At 48.0% G+C, this 19,291-nt stretch overlaps 1 protein-coding gene across 1 annotated transcript; it reads left to right on the top strand.

Moving 5' to 3' along the window:
* Positions 1–3,330: 3,330 nt before the first annotated feature.
* LOC129015483 (transmembrane protein 231-like) lies at positions 3,331–18,265 on the top strand. The gene is made up of 4 exons (XM_054453563.2): positions 3,331–4,443; positions 15,416–15,639; positions 15,971–16,114; positions 17,985–18,265. The coding sequence occupies exons 2-4, from the start codon at positions 15,544–15,546 to the stop codon at positions 18,009–18,011; spliced, it is 267 nt and encodes an 88-aa protein (XP_054309538.1). The 5' UTR covers positions 3,331–4,443; positions 15,416–15,543; the 3' UTR covers positions 18,012–18,265.
* The last annotated feature ends 1,026 nt before the right edge of the window (positions 18,266–19,291 follow it).

The following is a 19,291-nucleotide window of genomic DNA, read 5'->3' as shown; positions in this document are numbered from 1 at the left end:
CTCAGCTCACTGCAACCTCCACCTCCAGGGTTCAAGCGATTCTCCTGCCTCAGCCTCCCAAGTAGCTGGGATTACAGGCGTGCACCACCACACCTGGCTTATTTTTGTATTTTTAGTAGAGACAGGGTTTCATCATATTGGCCAGGCTGGTCTCAAACTTCTCACCTCAGGTGATCCGCCTGCCTCGAGTGGATCCCAAAGTTCTGGGATTACAGGCGAGAGCCACCGCACCTGAGCAGCAATACCTAATTTCACATCCCCTCTTAGCCAGTTATTAATTTTGTGACTTCAGCCAAATTATTTTATCTCTGTTAAATAGAAATTTCACCTGTGAAAAGAGAATAAAAATAATAACTTCACTCAGTGCTGTGGATTCATAACATAATCCATAGCTAGCATTTGGTTTGGTGACACACAGAAAACGTTCAATTAATACTTACTATTATTCATCACAAGCCTCTCCATGTCCTGGAACTTTGTGGAAATCGCTTAGTGGCCATGGTCTGAATGTGTTCCCCAAAACCCTTGTGTTGAAACTTAACAGCAATGTGATAGTAAGAGAGGAAGGGCCTCGGGGGATGATTAAATAAGGAGGGCAGAGCCCCTGTGTATGGGATTGGGAGCCTTATAAAAGGGTTTGATGAGAGGCCAGGTGCGGTGGCTCACGCCTGTAATCCCAGCACTTCGGGAGGCCGGGGTGGGTGGATCATGAGGTCAGGAGTTCCAGAACAACCTGGCCAACATGGTGAAACCCCATCTCTACCAAAAATACAAAAATTAGCTGGGCGTGGTGGCAGGTGCCTGTAGTCCCAGCTACTCGGGAGGCTGAGGCGGGAGAATTGCTTGAACCTGGGAGGTGGAGGTTGCAGTGAGCCGAGAATGTGCCACTGCACTCTAGCCTGGGCGAGTGAGACTCTGTCTCAAAAAAAAAAAAAAAAGGTGGGGGGCTTGAGAGAATGGGTTCGCTTTCTTCCTCCATGTGAGGACCCATAGGTAGTGCCAGCAGTGAGGCACAGGCCCTCCCCAGATACGCAACCTACAGGCACCTATATCGTGGACCTCCCAGCCTCCAGAACCATGCGAAAGTAAATTTCTGTTCTTTATAAATTACCCAGTTTACTTAAAAAAAAATTTTTTTTTGAAACAGGGTTTCCCTCTCTTGCCCAGGCTGGAGTTAAGGAGCACCATCTCTGCTCACTGCAATCTCTGCCTCCCAGGCTCAAGCAATCATCCTACCTTAGCCTCCCGAATAACTGGGATTGCAGGCATATGCCACCATGCCTGGCTAATTTTTCTATTTTTTGTAGAGATAGGATCTTGCTATATTGCCCAGGCTAGTCTCGAACTCCTGGGCTCCAGCGATCCTCCTGCCCCGGCCTCCTAAATTGCTGGGATTGCAGGCTTGAGCCACCACACCTGACCTTGCTTATTCCTTTTTACAATTTCTCTGCCTACATTTTAACGGGATCTCTGAAGGGAGGTGAGTCAAAAGTGTGATCCAGTTTTGTTGTATTGAATAGAAGGTCTTTAAATTTTTATTGTATTTAAAACTAGGTAGCAGCCGGGCAAGGTGGCTCACGCTTGTAATCTCAGCACTTTGAGAAGCTCAGGCAGGGAGGATTGTTTGAGGCACAAGTTCGAGATTAGCTTGGGGTAACACAGTGAGACCCCATTCTTTTTTTTAATTTCTTTTCTTTTCTTTTAATCAGACAGAGTTTCGCTCTGTTGCCCAGGCTGGAGTGCAATGGCGCCACCTTGGCTAACTGCAACCTACGCCTTCCGGGTTCAAGTGATTCTCCTGCCTCAGCCTCCTGAGTAGCTGGGACTACAGGCGTGCACCACCACGCCCAGCTAATTTTTGTATTTTTAGTAGAGAGGAGATTTCACCATGTAGGCCAGGCTAGTCTCGAACTCCTGACCTCAAGTGATAAACCGGCTTCGGCCTCCCAAAGTGCTGAGATTACAGGCGTGAGCCACCGTGCCCAGCCGAGACCCCATTCTTACACACACACACACACACACACACACACACACGAGAGAGAGAGAGAGAGAGAGAATTAGAGAATTAGCCGGTCATGGTGGTGCATGCCTGTAATCCCAGCTACTCAGGACGCTGAGGAATGAGAATTGCTTGAGGCAGAGGCTGCAGTGAGCCAAGATCGTGCCACTGCACTCCAACCTGGGCGACAGAGCTAGACCCTGTCTCAAAACAACAACAAAAACAACTACTTTGCACTGTACAGAGACTATATATCCACAGGCCAACCTCCCTCCCATTCCGGTCCCACACCAGCCTTTTAATAGGCTTTTTACAAAGCCAGGCACGGTGGCTCACGCCTGTAATCCCAGCACTTTGGGAGACCAAGGCGGGCGGATCACAAGGTCAGGAGATCGAGACCATCCTGGCTAACATGGTGAAACCCCGTCTCTACTAAAAAAAAAAATTCAAAAAATTAACCGGGCCTGGTGGCAGGCGCCTGTAGTCCCAGCTACTCAGGAGGCTGAGGCAGGAGAATGGCGTGAACCCGGGAGGCGGAGCTTGCAGTGAGCCGAGATCCTGCCACTGCACTCCAGCCTGGGCGACAGAGCGAGACTCCGTCTCAAAAAAACAAACAAAAAAAATAGGCTTTTTACTATCCGGTTTAAATAGAGAATTTTTTTTTTTGCTTGTGTTTTGTTTTCTGTTTGTTTTTTTGTTTGTTTGTTTTTTGAGACAGAGTCTCACTCTGTCGCCCAGGCTGGAGTGCAGTGGCCCGATCTCGGCTCACTGCAACCTCCACCTCCCGGATTCAAGCGATTCTCCTTCCTCAGCCTCCCGACTAGCTGGGATACCGGCGCGCACCACCACGCCCGGCTAATTTTTGTATTTTTGGAAGAGACGGGGTATCACCATGTTGGCCAGGATGATCTCGAACTCCTGACCTCAAGTGATCCGCCCGCCTCGGCCTCCCAGAGTGCTGGGAGTACAGGCGTGAGGCACCACACCCGGCCTGAGAATGTTCGTATTCTACTCATGAAGATTTCGTAAATATTGGGGTCCAGACCTAGATACTACAACGTTACAAATCTGTTCTGATCACTGCTGTGTCAGATCCCTGGTAAATCCACAGCTCTGGTCGGGTGGGCCGCATGCAATTCCCTTCTTTCTTACAGGGGGCGCTGCAGAGAAGGGCAGTGCAGAGTGCGCAGTTCGCGGGCAGGGGCCAGGGTAGCGCGCGTCCATGGGGGTGGGTCTGTGCGAGCCCTGCGCAACGTCAGGGGCTCTGCCCCCGCCGGCTGCAGCGCCTTCTCATTGGAGGAGGGAACGGTCACTTGGCAGCGCTGTTGGGATTGGAGGAAGAGGGTCTCGGGTGGAGTGACGCTGAGGTGGTGAGGGTGCTGGTGGCTGCCCGCTGCTGCCCTTCGGTAGCTCGTCCCTCAACTCTGTGGTGAATGGCGACCGGATGGAGCGCTAGGGGAGCGACGGCAGCGGCGGGTGGGCCGGGTTATGGGCGCCCCGAGTCCGGGCGGCGTCCCCGGTGTGCCGCTGACCTGCTGGGTGGGCGCTGTCCTCCTGGAGGGGGTTCCCTCTGCTCTCCCGGACCCCTTTACCCGTCACTTCCTCGCCGGTCCCTGAGGCGGGTCCCCGGAGCCCCGCTGGGCGTGAGGTGCAGGGAGCGGCCGCAGGTGGACCCGGGGCCGCCACCCGAGCGGGTCTTGGCCTAGAGCTTCCGAGCTGCACCCCACGAGCCCGGGAGGCGGTGGTCCCCGCCATGCCTGGGTTGCCCCACGGCGCCCGGCCTCCTTCGAGGGGACTCGGAGCGGCCCGGCCCGGCTGAGGAGTAAGAGCTCGCGCTCCCCTTGCCCGGGGGCTGCAGCCCGGCCCCTCAGCGCGGGCGCTCGTTCGCTGATCGCGGGCGCCTGGGGCCAAATCCACCCCCTCCGAGACCCGCTCCGCTTTCTAGGAATCTCTTTCCCAGACCTGGTGCCACCTGTTGCCGCGTCTTCCACCCGCCCTTCCAGATCTTTGGCACAGCTTCCTTTGAACTCTTCCTCCCCGCTGCAGCTTGAGCTGGGCCTGCTAGGAGGGTTGCTCAGAATTCTAATGCCAGGAAGAACGCTCCGTGCCCGGAAAGCTGGAGGGAGGAGAGAGGACTTCACCTGGGAAGGAGGAGAAAGGCTTTGAGGGGAGGCACAGTTATTTGTGTGGTCCTTGAAAGGCAAGAAGACTGGGGCCCGTGGCCCTGAAAGGGGAGGTGGGGCTCCCAGCAGAGGGGACTGAGATCTTCATAAACAGTGAGGGACCAGAGCAGAGGGAACGAGATTCCAGACTCTAATTCCAAACAAGGCACCTGTGATTTCTCATCCCCTGGGCAGCGACTGCCAGGCGCCTTTCAGCGGACACCTGGGACTTGCAGTGTTATGTGCCCAGGGATTTTCCCGGACGGGATTGTGAAGTAGTGGGTAAGATCATCAGGCAGGTTGGGGTCAGATGCAGATGTTCGCTTGTGGTCATGCCTGAAATGAGAATCTGGCAGCTCACGTTATTTCAGAAGGTGCTAGGATCACTTTTGACAGTGATATCAAAAAATTGATGGTGTTCTGGGGACCCTGTGAGAAAAATGAAATGTTCATGCAATCTGGAGGCACTACTGGGACCAGATTAATCTGTTTTTGTTTCCTTATTTATTTATTTATTTTTGAGACGGAGTTTAGCTGTTCTTGCCCAGGCTGGAGTGCAATGGCGCTATCTCGGCTCACTGCAATCTCCGCCTCCTAGATTCAAGCGATTCGCCTGCCACAGCCTCCGGAGTACCTGGGATTACAGGCATGCACCACCATCCCTGGCTAATTTTGTATTTTTAGTAGAGACGGGGTTTCTCCATGTTGGTCAGGTTGGTCATGAACTCCCAACCTCAGGTGATCTGCCTGCCTCGGCCTCCCAAAGTGTTGGGATTACAGGTGTGAGCCAGCACGCCCGGCCTTTTTTTTTTTTTTTTTTTTTGAGACGGAGTCTCACTCCATCGCCCAGGCTGGAGTGCAGTGGCTCGATCTCGGCTCACTGCAAGCTCCACCTCCCAGGTTCACACCATTCTCCTGCCTCAGCCTCCCGAGTAGCTGGGATTACAGGCATGTACACCATGCCCAGCTAATTTTTTTTTTTTTTTTTTTTTTTTTTTTAGTAGAGACAGGGTTTCACCATGTTGGCTAGGCTGGTCTGGAACTCCTGATCTCAAGTGATCCACCCACCTCGGCCTTTCAAAGTGTTGGGATTACAGGCGTGAGCCACCATGCCTGGCCCATGCCAATTGTTTCATAGAATGTTTTACAATCTGGCTTCCTCTGATTTTCTTCATTATTAGACTCAGATTTTTTGTTCAGAATGCCACCTGCATAGGTGATGTACACTTATCTGTAGATCACCTTAAGAGATGTCAGTTTGTACCTTTGTTGACAAGTTTGATCCTTTCGTGAAGATGGTGTCTGTCAGATCTCTCCATTGTAGGGGTACCTGAACCCTCTCTTAATTAACAGTCCTATATGGGGTGATACTTTGGAACTGAATATTCTGTTGACTCTTCTGGCTTTTAGATCCCTTTTATTTCATTAAGAAAAGATTGAGATAAGTGGATTTGGGATGATAGTTTTAATGTATCAAAGTAGAGAATCTGTATCCATGATAATTGTTTTGATCTCAGAAATTGTTCTGAAAATTTTAAACTGCAATGTGTACTTGAGTTTAAGATTATTTTTATGGATATATAACTTCAAGGTGTTGAATACCACGGATCATTCATTCAGTGTGTATACATTTGGCCAAGTGCAGGCTCTGACCTGGAGGTATAAGCAGATAGGAGGCATGGCCCTTGACCCCAAATAGATGAGAATTTGGTGGTAAATACATAACTTGTGTATTAGTCCGTTTTCATGCTGCTGGTAAAGACGTACCTAAGACGGGGCAACTTACAAAAGAAAGAGGCTTAATTGGACTTACAGTTCCATGCGGCTGGGGAAGCCTCACAATCATCGCGGAAGGCAAGGAGGAGCAAGTCCCATCTTCCATGGATGGCAGCAGGCGAAGAGAGAATGAGGAAGATGCAAAATCAGAAACCCCTGATAAAACCATCAGATCTCTTGAGACTTACTACCACGAGAGCAGTATGGTGGGGGGAACTGCCACCGTGATTCAGTTATCTCCTACCAGGTCCCTTGCACAACACGTGGGAATTATGGGAGTACAATTCAATATGAGATTTGTGTGCGGACACAGAGCCAGACCATATCAACCTGCATCCCATCTTTAGCTGGAATGATAGTTGTATTGGGTACATGAGGTCTGATCTTGTTTGAGGCACCAAAGCCTGTCTTCCTGAAGCATAGTTAATATTTTGGCCCCACAGAAAAGGTTATTTGCAGTTTATGCCAACTTGTTATTGCAAAATCATTGCTCTGAAATATTCATTTCTACCAGGAAGCTTTGGATTGATTTTTTTTACCCGCAATATCTGCCCAACCCTCCTTATTCCAGTTGTTCAGATTTCTTTTGTCATTTTTAATGAATCTGAATGTCAAGGAAGGCAGATCTTTTTCTGGTATCAGGATTGATTTTATTGTGTGATAGTACAGATTTCACTAAACTAAAGTCCTAGTGGGTCTTGTGATAATTAAAGTACAACCCAAGAATATTTTTCTTGTGTCATTGCTGGAATCAAGACTGGGTCACATTTGGACCACTCATTTATTCACTCAACAAACATTTACTGAGTGTCAATCATGTGCCCCCCTTTTTTTTCTCTAGGTACTAGGTCAAGATGCCATGGTGAACAAAACAAAGCCCTTTCCCACATGGAGCTTTAATTCCAATGGAGGGAGGGAGAAAACAACCAACCTGTGGGCTGGAACAGCTGGTTGTGAGTGTGAGGGTGAGGGTAGGAAGTGGCAGAGCCTGTGTGGCTGGGGTGGAGTGCCATTTGCCATTGGGTGATGGGGAGACCCTCGATGATGATGATATTGGAGTCAAAATCTGAAGGAAGTGAGGAATGAGCCAACAGCTCTTGGGGTAAGAGCAAGTGTTCTAGGCCAGGGAGCAGCAGATTCAGAGGCCCTGAAACAGGAGCTTACAGAAGAAACATTGAGGGGTCCAGGGTGCCTGGAGGGACTATGTGGGCAAGGGGGAGAGGAGGACGGGAGGGCAGATCCTGGAGGGCTCTACTGGGGGGTTTTGAGCAGAGACGGAATGATTCTGACTTTTATTTTTATTTATTTATTTTTTTTTTTGAGACGGAGTCTTACTCTGTCGCCCAGGCTGGAGTGCAGCAGCGCAATCTCGGCTCACTGCAAGCTCCGCCTCCTGGGTTCACACCATTCTCCTGCCTCAGCCTCCTGAGTAGCAGGGACTACAGGCGCCCGCCACCACACCTGGCTAATTTTTTGTATTTTTATTAGAGATGGGGTTTCACCGTGTTAGCCAGGATGGTCTCGATCTCCTGACCTCGTGATCCGCCCGCCTCGGCCTACCAAAGTCCTGGGATTACAGGTGTGAGCCACTGCCCCTGGCTTTTTTTTTTTTTTTTTTTTGAGACGAAGTCTTGCTCTGTCGTCTAGGCCGGAGTGCAGTGGCAGGATCTCAGCTCACTGCAACTTCTGCCTCCTGGGTTCAAGCATTTCTCTGTCTCAGCCTCCCCAGTAGCTGGGATTATAGGCGCCCACCACCGTGCCTGGGTAATTTTTGTGTTATTAGTAGAGACAGGGTTTCACCATTTTGGCCAGGCTGGTCTTGAATTCCTGACCTCATGATCCACCCACCTCAGCCTCCCAAAGTGCTGGGATTACAGGTGTGGGCCACCATGCCCGGCCAATTCTGACTTTTTTTAAAGTACACAGTCCAGTGGTTTTTAGTATGTTCAGAGAGTTGTATAACTATCACCACAATCAATTTGAGAATATTTGCATCATCCCAAGAAGAAATCCCGTACCCAGTGGCATTGACTTATTGGTTTGCATGGAGAATAGATGGAAAGCCTGATCAGGACAAAGTCTGCTCAGGCTAGGACCCAGAGACCACTGAGGTGAGGCAGGCCACGGGCACACCCAAGAACCAGGGAGGAGCAGGCAGGCAGTATCCGAGAGAGGTGGTTGACTACAGTTGGTAGTTCAGTGGGCATGTCCTCTTGTTAGAGAGGAGTGGAGGGGACAGTTGGACCTCCAGGCAGGGAGATGGGGTTTGGCAGGAAAGGAGTCTCCCAGTGGACAATGGGTAGAGCTGCAGGCTGATGGGCAATGATTAGTATCAAGGCAGCCCAGCCTCAGCATGGAGTTGCAGGACCACATAAGACTCTTAATCCCCAGGAGGACTCATGTGGTCTGCTTAGAACCCCAGCTTCAGAGGAACTGGCTGTGTTGACCCAGTCATTCACTGGAACACGAGATGAGAGTGGGGCCAGCTGGAAGGAGGGCTGAGTGCTGAGCCTCATGCTGCCCACTTGGCTCAGTTTCTTTCTGTTGCTGCCATTTGGGGCCAGGTTGGTCTTGAGGCCTTGGTTGGGAGTTAGGTGACTCTGCTGTGGAGGTTAGAGGCCAGGGAGCCAGCCATTATAGACCGCTTGTGTTTGTTCTCTGTGTCTGTTCTGTTTCACTGCAATATCTGTCTGAAAATACATCCTTAAAGAAATAAGCTCTTTGAGAGCAGGCATCTTAGACTTTGTTTTTCACCAATGTTGCCAGCATATAGAACGAACTCTGTAAATATTCACAGATGGACTGGGCACAGTGGCTCACGCCTGTAATCCCAGCACTTTGGGAGGCTTAGGTGGGCAGATCACCTGAGGTCAGGAGTTCGAGACCAGCCTGGCCAACTTGGCAAAACCCCATTGCTACTAAAAATGCAAAAAAATTAGTTTGGCGTAGTGGCTTGTGCCTGTAATCCCAGCTACTCAGGAAGCTGAGACATGAGAATCGCTTGCACCCAGGAGGCGGAGGTTGCAGTGAGCTGAGATCGTGCCACTGTACTCCAGCCTAGGTGACAGAGTGAGACTCATAAATAAATAAATATTCACAGATGAATGAATAAATTCTTAATGTTTGTATAAGTTTGCTATTGTTACTGTAATCAGTTCCCCAAATTGAGCTACTTAAAACCATATTGATTTTGTCATCTTATAGTTCTTACTTCTGGTGGTCAAAAGTCCAAATTGGATGTCTCTGGGCTAAAACCAAGGTTCAACGGGACTGTGTTCCTTCTAGAGGCTCTAGGAAGAATTTCTTTCCTTGACTTTACCAGCTTCTAGAGGCCACTTGCATTCCTAGGCCCATGGTCCCCTCCTCTTCTCCAAATCCAGCAGTGTAACATCTTCAAATCTTTCTGACTCTACCTCCTGTCTCCTTCTCACAAAGAAACTTGTGATTACTTTAGACCCATCTTGAAAATTTACAGTAACCCCCTACTGTGAGATCTTTAATCACAGCTGATTAAATATCCTTAATTTAATCACAGGTTTTTAAAAATTATTTTCTTCATTTTGTTAAATAGTCTAGCAAACCATTTCTTCAGCACCTTTTGCCTTGTAACTTATTCACAGGTTTTGGGGATGAGAATTTGAACACCTTTTGGCGCCCATTCTACCACAGTGCTTAGTCTCATTTCCCCTTATATTCTTTTATTTTTTATTCATTTGAGACAAGGTCTTACTCTGTTGCCCAGCCTGGAGTACAGTGGTGCCATCATGGCTCACTGTAGCCTCCACCTCCTGGGCACAAGTGATTCTCACACCTCAGCCTCCTGAGTATCTGGGACCACAGGTGTGAGCCACCATGCCCAGCTAGTTTTTTATTTTTTATTTTTTGTAGAGACAGGTTCTCCCTATGTGGCCCAGTCTGGTCTTGAACTCCTGAGCTCAAATGATCCTCCCACCTCGGCCTCCCAAAGTGCTAGGATTATAGGCGTGAGCCACCACTCCCAGCCTTTTTTTGTTTTTGTTTTTGTTTTTTCTTTTTTAAAGACATGGGGTCTTGCTCTGTTGTTTAGTGATTTTGTGTAGTGTCATGCAATGATGTGATCATAGCTCACTGTAACTTGAACTTCTGGGCTCACACAATCCTCCTGCCTCAGCCTCCCCAGTAGCTAGGACCACAGAGAAGCCAAGACCTCAGGTACCTGTTCCCACACATGGCCAGTAGTTGGAGACCAGCCATGGACTGGGCACAGTGGCTCACACCTGTAATCCCAGCACTTTGGGAGGCTGAGACGGGCAGATCACCTGAGGTCAGGAGTTTGAGACCAGCCTGGCCAACATGGTGAAACTCCGTCTCTACTAAAAATACAAAAAATTAGCCAGCTGTGGTGGCACATGCCTGTAATCCCAGCTACTCGGGAGGCTGAGACAGGAGAATCGCTTGAACCTGGGAGGCAGAGGTTGCAGTGCGCCGAGATGGCACCACTGCACTACAGCCTGGGCAACAAGAGCGAAACTCTGTCTCAAAAAAAAGAAAAAAAAAACCAGACATTGGCTGGCCTTGTGGCTCACACCTGTAATGCCAGCATCTTGGGAGACCAAGATGGGAGGATTGCTTGAGGCCAGGAGTTCAAGGGTGCAGTGAGCTATGATCGAGCACTGCATTCCAGCCTGGGCAACGGAGAGGGACCATGTCTCTAGAACACACACACACACACACACACACACACACACACACACACACACACACACACACACACACACACACACACACACACACACACACACACACACACACACACACACACACACACACACACACACACACACACACACACACACTGTTTCCTCAGTTCTGGAGGCTGGAAGTCTGAGATAAGGGTGCCAGCATGGTTGGGTTCTGACTGGGAGTTGGGTGCCTTCTATGTCCTCACATAGCAGAGAGAGAGATATCAGGAGATTGAAATCTCTTCCTCTTGTAAGGCCACAGCCCTATCATATTTAACTTGGGAATCTGTGGTGCACACAGTTCAGCCCTTAGTAGTTGGTTGGCACACCTGTGTCCAGACCCATTTTTCTGGAAGTTTCCAGCTTCATGTATTTCTGGCAGATCAGGGCCCTGCCTCCTAGGTCACTGCCCCGATGGTTATGGGTCAGTCAGTAAGAAGCCAGGCTCCAGCAGTGCCTTGAATTACTGCAAAAAGCAGTGCTTTTCACAGCTTCAGCAGAAGCCTTCCACAGCAGGAGTCCGGGGTGTGGTCTCACATCAGTGGGGGCAGCCAGCAGCCAGTGGTGACTAATCTGAGTTCTTTGTTTTTTGAGACAGAGTCTCGCTTTGTTGCCCAGGCTGGAGGGCAGTGGTGGTGTGATCTTGGCTTACTGCAACCTCCGCCTCCCGGATTCAACCAGTTCACCTCCTGGATTCAACCAATTCTCCTTCCTCAGCCTCCCAAGTGGCTGGGATTACAGGAGTGTGCCACTATGCCCAGCTAATTTTTGTTATTGTTGGCTTTTTTTTGGTGGGGAACAGAGTCTCAGTCTGTCGCCCAGGTTCCAGTGCAGTGGCACAATCTTAGCTCACTGCAACCTCTGCCTCCCAGGTTCCAGTGATTCTCCTGCCTCAGCCTCCCGAGTAACTGGGATTACAGCCACGCACCACCACACCTAGCTAATTTTTATTATTATTATTAATAGTAGAGATGGGGCTTCACCATATTGGCCAGGCTGGTCTCAAACTCCTGACCTCAGGTGATCCACCTGCCTCGGCCTCCCAAAGTGCTGGGATTACAGGTGGGAGCCACCATACCCTGTCTTAATCTGAGTTCTTGGAGGCAGGTTTGCATCCCATTTGTTTGCTTTGGACCAGTGAATTCCTGATGCCATCATAGAACTTTCTGTAGACTAGGTGTTGGGGTGGTCAGAGGGTCAGATTGATTTGGGAGTGGCAGGTGAGGACCTGGGGTAGAAGATGGTCTTTCTGCTTTGGAAGAGAAGCATGGTGCTGTGCTGTGGCTTGGGGATGAGCTGGCGGTGGATGGTGGACAGGGGGCCTCAGCTGGGAGGCCAGGCTACTCTTGACTGAGCCAGGGGCCACAGTAGCTGCCCAGGCAGGAGGGATTTGTGTGGGCGCCAGAGCTCTGGCAGGTGCACACTTGTTAGGGAGGAGCAGTATCCAGATGCAGGCACTGCTCCCTCTGGAGCTGCTGCCAGCCAGGGAGGGTGCGTCTCTGGGCAGCGAAAGGCAGGAATAGCTCCTGGCCTAATGGCAGCCGGGAAAGAAGCTGCAAGAGTATATGGGTTTGTTGTGGAAGAGGTGGGGCCTGAAATCTTGAGGACCAAGAATCCTGCCCTCAATCTCTGATTGACACTATTGACTAAAGGTGGCTTTTTTCATTGGTGGAGGAAGAGCAGTAGTTCGTTTGTTCAGCCTCAATTTATCTATCCATATGCTGGGCATGAGAGTAGCCAACTCTCTCCTGGGATATATGGAGGGATCACATGGGACAATCCATAGATATAACAATTGTTTCAAATCCTGCATATACCTCATAGGTGTGAAGTGGTTGTATCCTTTGTGAATTCTCTTGGCCAGGCACCAGTGGAAGGTTAGATAGTGACCTGGAGTTTGTGTTGAGGAAGTAGTAGCCTTTGAATGCCTGCCTTTGTAGCTGTTGCACATATGTTAGGCTCACTTTCAACTAAATGGAATTAACTAATTGATTTCTTCAGTGGGCCAAGTGATAACATAGCCAACCCTTGCTAGCCCATAGGGGTGAGAGTCTAGCTTAGTGACAGGTTGTTTTTGGGAGACACACCCTTTGTGTCCTCACTTCTCTGTCCCCTGTCTCCGTCCTGCTCTCCCTCTCACCCATTCTGCCAACTCTTCTGGCCCCATGGGCACCTAGAGCACATGCACTTGGTGAATCTAGATCTTTCTTCCCTAAGACATTGCTGCACCCCATCACCTCATTACCTCGCTTCCTTCAGGTCTCCAACAAGTCAGGTCATCCTGAATATTTTCTGTAAAACTTTCCGTTAAATTCTACCTTCATTATTCTTTCATTTTAGCCTGCCTTGTTTTTCTCTGTGGCACTCATCACTATTTGATATTGTTGCATATTTATTAATCTATTTTCTCTCTTCTTGGTTGGGAACATAAGCTCCATTAGGATGGAGACTTAGTCTGTTTTGTTTAGATTATATTCTCATCATCTGAAATAGTGCCTGTAGGGCCTCAAAAAGTTCATAGCAGATTAATGAGTGAATTTAACAAGTAGACACTATTGATGGTGCTGAGCCACATCTCAGCCCTCTCTCAACTTGGAGCGGAATTATGCACACAGGCAAGTATACAGACTTTGATGCCTGGTGCTGCCGTTTTGCAAAAAGACTTCTCCAACCCACTGTCTTCTTTTTGAATTTTTAAATAAATCTGGCCGGGTGCGGTGGCTCACACCTGTAATCCCAGCACTTTGGGAGGCCAAGGCAGGTGGATCACGAGGTCAGGAGTTCGAGACCAGCCTGGCCAACATGGTGAAACCCCATCTCTACTAAATATACAAAAAAATTAGCCGGGCAAAGTGGCAGGTGCCTGTAATCCCAGCTACTCGGGAGACTGAGGCAGGAGAATTGCTTGAACCCAGGAGGCGGAGGTTGCAGTGAGCTGAGACCATGCCACCGCACTCCAGCCTGGGCAACAGAGCGAGACTCCGTCTCAAAAATAAATAAATAAATAAGTAAGTCTGGATATTTTAGTCCTGGAAAGGATACCACATTTGAAGTCAAAGACCTGATCTGAAATTCTGTCTTCACCATTACTTGCTGTACCTCTGATAAATGCCCTAACCTCCCTCACCCATGATTTTCTCATCTGTGTAATGGGAAAATACTTGTTCTGTCTACCTGGGGCTTAACATTTATTGTAAAGATCAAATGAAATGAGTTTCTCTCCCCGCCCCACAGTGTGTTGGAATCTGGCAGTTGTCTCCTGGCCACTATCCTCTGTTGCAAGTTGAGAAATGTGATCTTTACTTCCTGTCCAACCCTAAAGATCCGGAAGGCGTGGATCCGTCACAGAGAGTTACACAACATTGTCTACCGAGATCCCAATTGAAGAAAATCCACAGGAAGACAAGGCAGGCTCTTTTCATCCTACCCATAATGACTAGTCCGTCATTGCCTCAGTAACTTGATCATCAGCCCAGGTAGCAGATATCCCTCCCCGAAGCTGATGAAACAGGGCAGAGAGGAAGTATCCAGGAGAAAAGGGAGGGAGGTTTCTCTAAAACAAGACCTACAATAAGGACATTATTGTCTAGAAGGAAATAAATAATTGAAAGTTTCTGAAAACTGAGATTTCTTCATCTCAAATGACTTTATTAGCCCAAAAAAGTACAAAAATTATTTTCCTCACATAATATTAATGGTGGGAATCAAAATGAATCAGTAGAAGGGGGATCCAGATTGGAATGCTGCTACACCATAGTAGAATCCTTCTGGGAACCTACGGTGGGAAAGGATCACTTGTAGCAAAAAGATCCAGAGTTGTGCAGAGGGATCATGTCAGCAGCAATCACTTTTCAGTAACCATCTTTTCCTGCTGATCATTTTAGGATCACTATGAGGTCAGACTGGATGGTGGGAGTGGATACCAATTTTTTTTTTTACTGCCTACATATGCTTCATGAGCTATAATTTGTCTTTTTTTCTTCCACAGATCTGTTTCTTTTCCTTACTTTCATGCCCATAATTTATCTTACAGATGTGGTTTAATGCTTTGCTGATTTGACATAGCTTCCTTTTCCATTTCATTGATTGCTACTAAAAGATGCACAAGGCTTTCAGGTCCTCACACAAATGATGAGATGAGATCCAACATCAAGAATCTGAAGCAAAGACACTTGTGGTTTCAGAATGTGTAACTAGAGCTTGGGAATTTTCTGTTGAGTTTGTTGGGGGAATGCATAATGATTAGGATTAGGTGTTTTTCTATTTTAAAAAGTTGCTTCTAGAGGCATAGAAGACAATTCTGATACACTATTTAAATTTTCCATACAAATCCAGGCATGTTTATGCAAAAGAAAAAAAAAACACCAGTACAAAACAAACAAGATATGATCTGACTGGGCGTGGTGGCTCACCCCTGTAATCTTAGCACTTTGGGAGGCCAAGGCAGGAGGATCCCTTGACCACAGGAGTTCAAGACCAGCCTAGGCAACATAGGGAGAACCTCTTTAAAAAAATAAAATTTAAAAAATTTTTAAAAAAAAGATCAAATGAGACAAATGCTATTCACATGTTTCTTGTCTTGTTATCGCCACTTCAAGTTCCCATTTATTTTGTCCAGTGAACATTTGAAAGACTCAGATATGAAGTTCAGGGGCCATGCACTTTGTGCCTCTTTCCCCAGTATTAATGCACCTACACCTGTCTATTTTTCTCTTTCTTTTAGTGGGGGAGATAATGCCTCTTTCTTTTGTGTACAGCAGGACAGCGGGTCATTGTGTATGTACAGAAGTGATGTGGATTCCTCCCAGACTCATTAGTGACCAGGGCTGCTGGCCCTGTTTGGGTTTCCTAGACTAGAGAAGAAGACAGGAACCAGGATGGGAAGATGGACATGTTACATTTCAAGCTGGAGCTGCCCCTGCAGTCCACGGAGCACGTTCTCGGTGTGCAGCTCATCCTGACTTTCTCCTATCAATTACACGTGAGTCAGTCCGCTGGGAGGCTGTCCTCTCCCTTGTGTCTTTTTAATAGACCAGAGTCCTTCTTCTGATTTCTAGAAGACCCACACTGTAGCAGGCCCTCTTCCCCATGTAGTTTGGGATTTAACTTAGGCCAATCGAATGGTTTTCACTAGTCATATTAACCGATAATGGGCTATTAATAGCTCAGAAGGTTCTAGGCAGTGTTTCCTGCATGGCTACGCTAGGTATGTGAGGGCCTCTTAGGTTTCAGCCAAGACAGGTGACTCTTAGCACCCAGAGCCCTTCAGATCTGATGGCGGTTGGTATTGTTGGTCCTTCTAATGATTTCAGAGGATGGCGACCCTCGTGATGCAGAGCATGGCATTTCTCCAGTCCTCCTTTCCTGTCCCGGGATCTCCATTATACGTGAACGGAGACCTGAGGCTGCAGCAGAAGCAGCCGATGAGCTGTGGTGGCCTAGATGCCCGATACAATGTAAGGGCGCTTCTCATTGTCCAGCTCTTTTGTTTCTGTGTGTTACTGTTCGTCAAATTCTTTGAAGAGGGGAATAAAAAGTAGAAATATTTCTCTGTGGGTGGCTTTCAAGGGGCCTTCTAAGGAATTCTTGCCATGAAGTCTTTTCAGACTATGAAGATACACCTGTATTTACACCTAGAGGGAGAGAGAGAAAAAATCTGTGTTTGTTGAATAACTAAATTGTTTATTGCTTTTAGGTACACATGTGCACGCGCGCACACACACACACATACATTCTCTCTTCCATACACATACTTGGAGTGTGTGTTTCCAAGAGATCATGTAAAATGTTCATGTAAAGTATTTCAGAAATACTACTAGACAGTTTACTGAACCCATAACATATGCCAGCCTTGAGTGCAGGGGTTTATGTGTCTCATCTCCTTTAATCATCACAGCAACCTCTGAGCTGCCTGCACTGTCCTTTCCCAGCACTCCAGCCAGTGGTCCCATTGCTGTCCCCCTTGCTACTTTGCAGCCCCCCTGGCCTTTTTGCTGTTCCTTGAACCCAAGAAGCAGCTGCCACCTCAGGGCTTTTGCTCTTGCCATTTCCTCTGCCAGGCATCCATGTGGCTTATCGGACCATGCCATTCAGGTCCCTGTTCAGATCTCGCCAAGCACCATCCTTCCCTGACCTGCTTGTAGAGTAGCAGCCCCTCCCTCCACCATCCCTCAGCCAGACTCTCCCTCCTGCCGCCTGGCCTACTCAGGATATGTGTTTGTGGGTTTATTTGTTGTCTCCCTCAGCCTTGACAGCAGTGGCATCTCATACACTATCACGTCCATGCCTGGCACACTGCCTATCACTTGGTAAGCTCACAGAGAAGCTTGTTTGAAGAATGAACTCATTTTGGAGAAGACAAAACTTGGGCTTACAGTGATTAATTTTCCCAAAGGCTCAAATCTTGAAAGTATAACAGAGCCAGGAACTTTCTGTGTCCAGAACTCATGCATCTAATCACTCATTCCTCACCTTTATTTTATCACAGTGGGGACCATAGAAGTTGGGCTGCTGTACTTTGGAAAATGAAAAAGGGAAATTATCAGTTATAAGGCATCCTCCCACCTCAGCCTCCAAGGGTACTGGGAATACAGACATGAGCCACTGCACCTAACCTTTTTTAAAACAATTTCATTTATTATTTTATTTATTTTTTGTGACAGAGTTTCCCTTTGTCACCCAGGCTGGAGTACAGTGGCGCAATCATGGCTCACTGCAGCCCTGACCTCCCCAGGCTCAGATGATCCTCCTACCTCAGCCTTCTGAGTAGCTAGCTGGGACTACAGGTGCATGCTACCACGCCTGGCTAATTTTTACATTTTTTATAGAGACAGGGTTTGCCATGTTTCTCAGGCTGGTGTCAAACTCCTGGACCCAAGTGATCCACTCACGTTGGCCTCCCAACATGCTGGGATTACAGGTGTGAGCCACTGTGCCTGCCCCCGTACCCACTTTTTAATAAAAAAAACTAGACTCTCACTCTGTGGCCCAGGCTGGAGTGCAGTGGCCTACCTATGACTCATTGTGCCTCATACTCCTGGGTACAAGCAGTTCACCCACCTCAGCCTCCCTGGAAGCTAGGACTGGAGGCACCACAATGCCTAGTTTATTGGGATTTTTTTTTTTTTTTTTTTTTGGTAGAGATGGGGTCTTTATGTTGCCCAGGCTGGTCTTGAACTTCTGTCCTCTCAAGCAGTCCTCCTGCCTCAGCCTCCCAGATTGCTGGGATTACAGGCATGAGCCATGACATCCAGCTGAGAGAGATTTTATAAATAGCTTTAAAACGTATAAAACATGGACACTGACCACTTATTTTCATCCCCACAGAAGGAAGGACAGAGTAAATGGGCTTAAATTGTTGCAAGAGAGTTTATTCATCTTTGAAGAGAAGATTATTGATGCTGCAGTAGGCCACCAAGAACAAGAGGGGGACCAGCTGTGGGACCAGCCTGGGTGGGCAGAAGGGTGAAGGAAAAGAGGAGGAGCCTCCCAGATGCTCACACCACATCCTCCTCCCGTGTCCCAGATATCCGTCATCAACGGGACCAGCCCCTTTGCCTATGACTACGACCTCACCCATATTATTGCTGCCTACCAGGAGAGGAACGGTGAGTCACAGGTAGAGCTCATTCAGCCGCTGCTCAGGACTTTCAAGGTTAGTGGGGGCAACAGAGACAAGCAGAACTGGAACCCTTGTGATGAAAATGTCAAAACCCGTGAATGCTCAACGATGGAAGCAAATATGCTGTCCAGGATTTGTCTTTTTTGTCCTGATCTTCAGACCTGGGACCACCCCCACCCCTCCAGCATCCCATGGTCCAGCAGGTTAGTGATGGTTAAATGCCATCATTATCCCACCACTGGCTTGATGGGTTTCCTTTTTAAAAAATGTAAGCCTAACTGAGTTGTTCCCCATACCACACCTGTAACAGATGCCAAAGACAAATTGCTGTTCATGCTTTTCAGAGAAAAATAGAGAACGTGGGTGACTCTCCCCACATTAGCAGTCGAGCAGAACAGGAGTGCCTCTGCTTCCTGCCAGAAGGCACAGTGTGCTCATTCCTTACAGAGCTCTAGGCCATAGCATGTGTTAACTCGGCATGTTTGGCTGGTCGGTGGCTGAGGTTGTCTGTAAAGGCATCTAGAGTGTTACTTGGCAACCAGACATCATGGAGACTATACACAAACATTTCACAAGGGGGATAACTGCAAATCCAGTATTGCTTTCTGATTTTATGTCATACATTAGCAGCATTTTTATAATAATAAAGAGAATTCTAAAACAAAACTAAAAAAGAGAATTCTAAAACAAAACTAAAAAGCACGACCCAAGAAATCGATGTTTTTCTTTACTTTTTTCACTCTTTATTCTTATGTGGATTTAAAAAATATATTTATTATGATAGTGTTGAAACACTTTGGCATCCAAATTATTTGTATTTCCATGTAATAAAAGTATTTCCCCACACTGCTACAAAGTTCTAATTTTTTTTTTCTTGAAGAGACACACGGTCTTGCTCTGATGCTCAGGCTGGAGTGCAGTGCTGTAATCATAGCTGATTGTAACCTTGAACTCCTGTGGGTTCAGTGATCCTCTCACCTCAGCCACCTGGGCCGCTAGGACTACAGGCACG

This window comes from Pongo pygmaeus, chromosome 18 (genome assembly GCF_028885625.2).
Source record: "Pongo pygmaeus isolate AG05252 chromosome 18, NHGRI_mPonPyg2-v2.0_pri, whole genome shotgun sequence".
In the NCBI taxonomy this organism is placed as follows: Eukaryota; Metazoa; Chordata; class Mammalia; order Primates; family Hominidae; genus Pongo; species Pongo pygmaeus.
Note: the sequence above shows the minus strand (reverse complement) of the source record. Positions and strands in the feature narration are given on the sequence as shown.

Coding starts and splice junctions, on each gene's coding strand:
- LOC129015483 (XM_054453563.2), top strand. CDS start 15,544: ATGGACATGTTACATTTCAAGCTGGAGCTGCCCCTGCAGTCCACGGAG. Junction 15,640..15,970: donor CTTTCTCCTATCAATTACAC/GTGAGTCAGTCC, acceptor TAATGATTTCAG/AGGATGGCGACCCTCGTGAT. Junction 16,115..17,984: donor GCCTAGATGCCCGATACAAT/GTAAGGGCGCTT, acceptor TCATCCCCACAG/AAGGAAGGACAGAGTAAATG.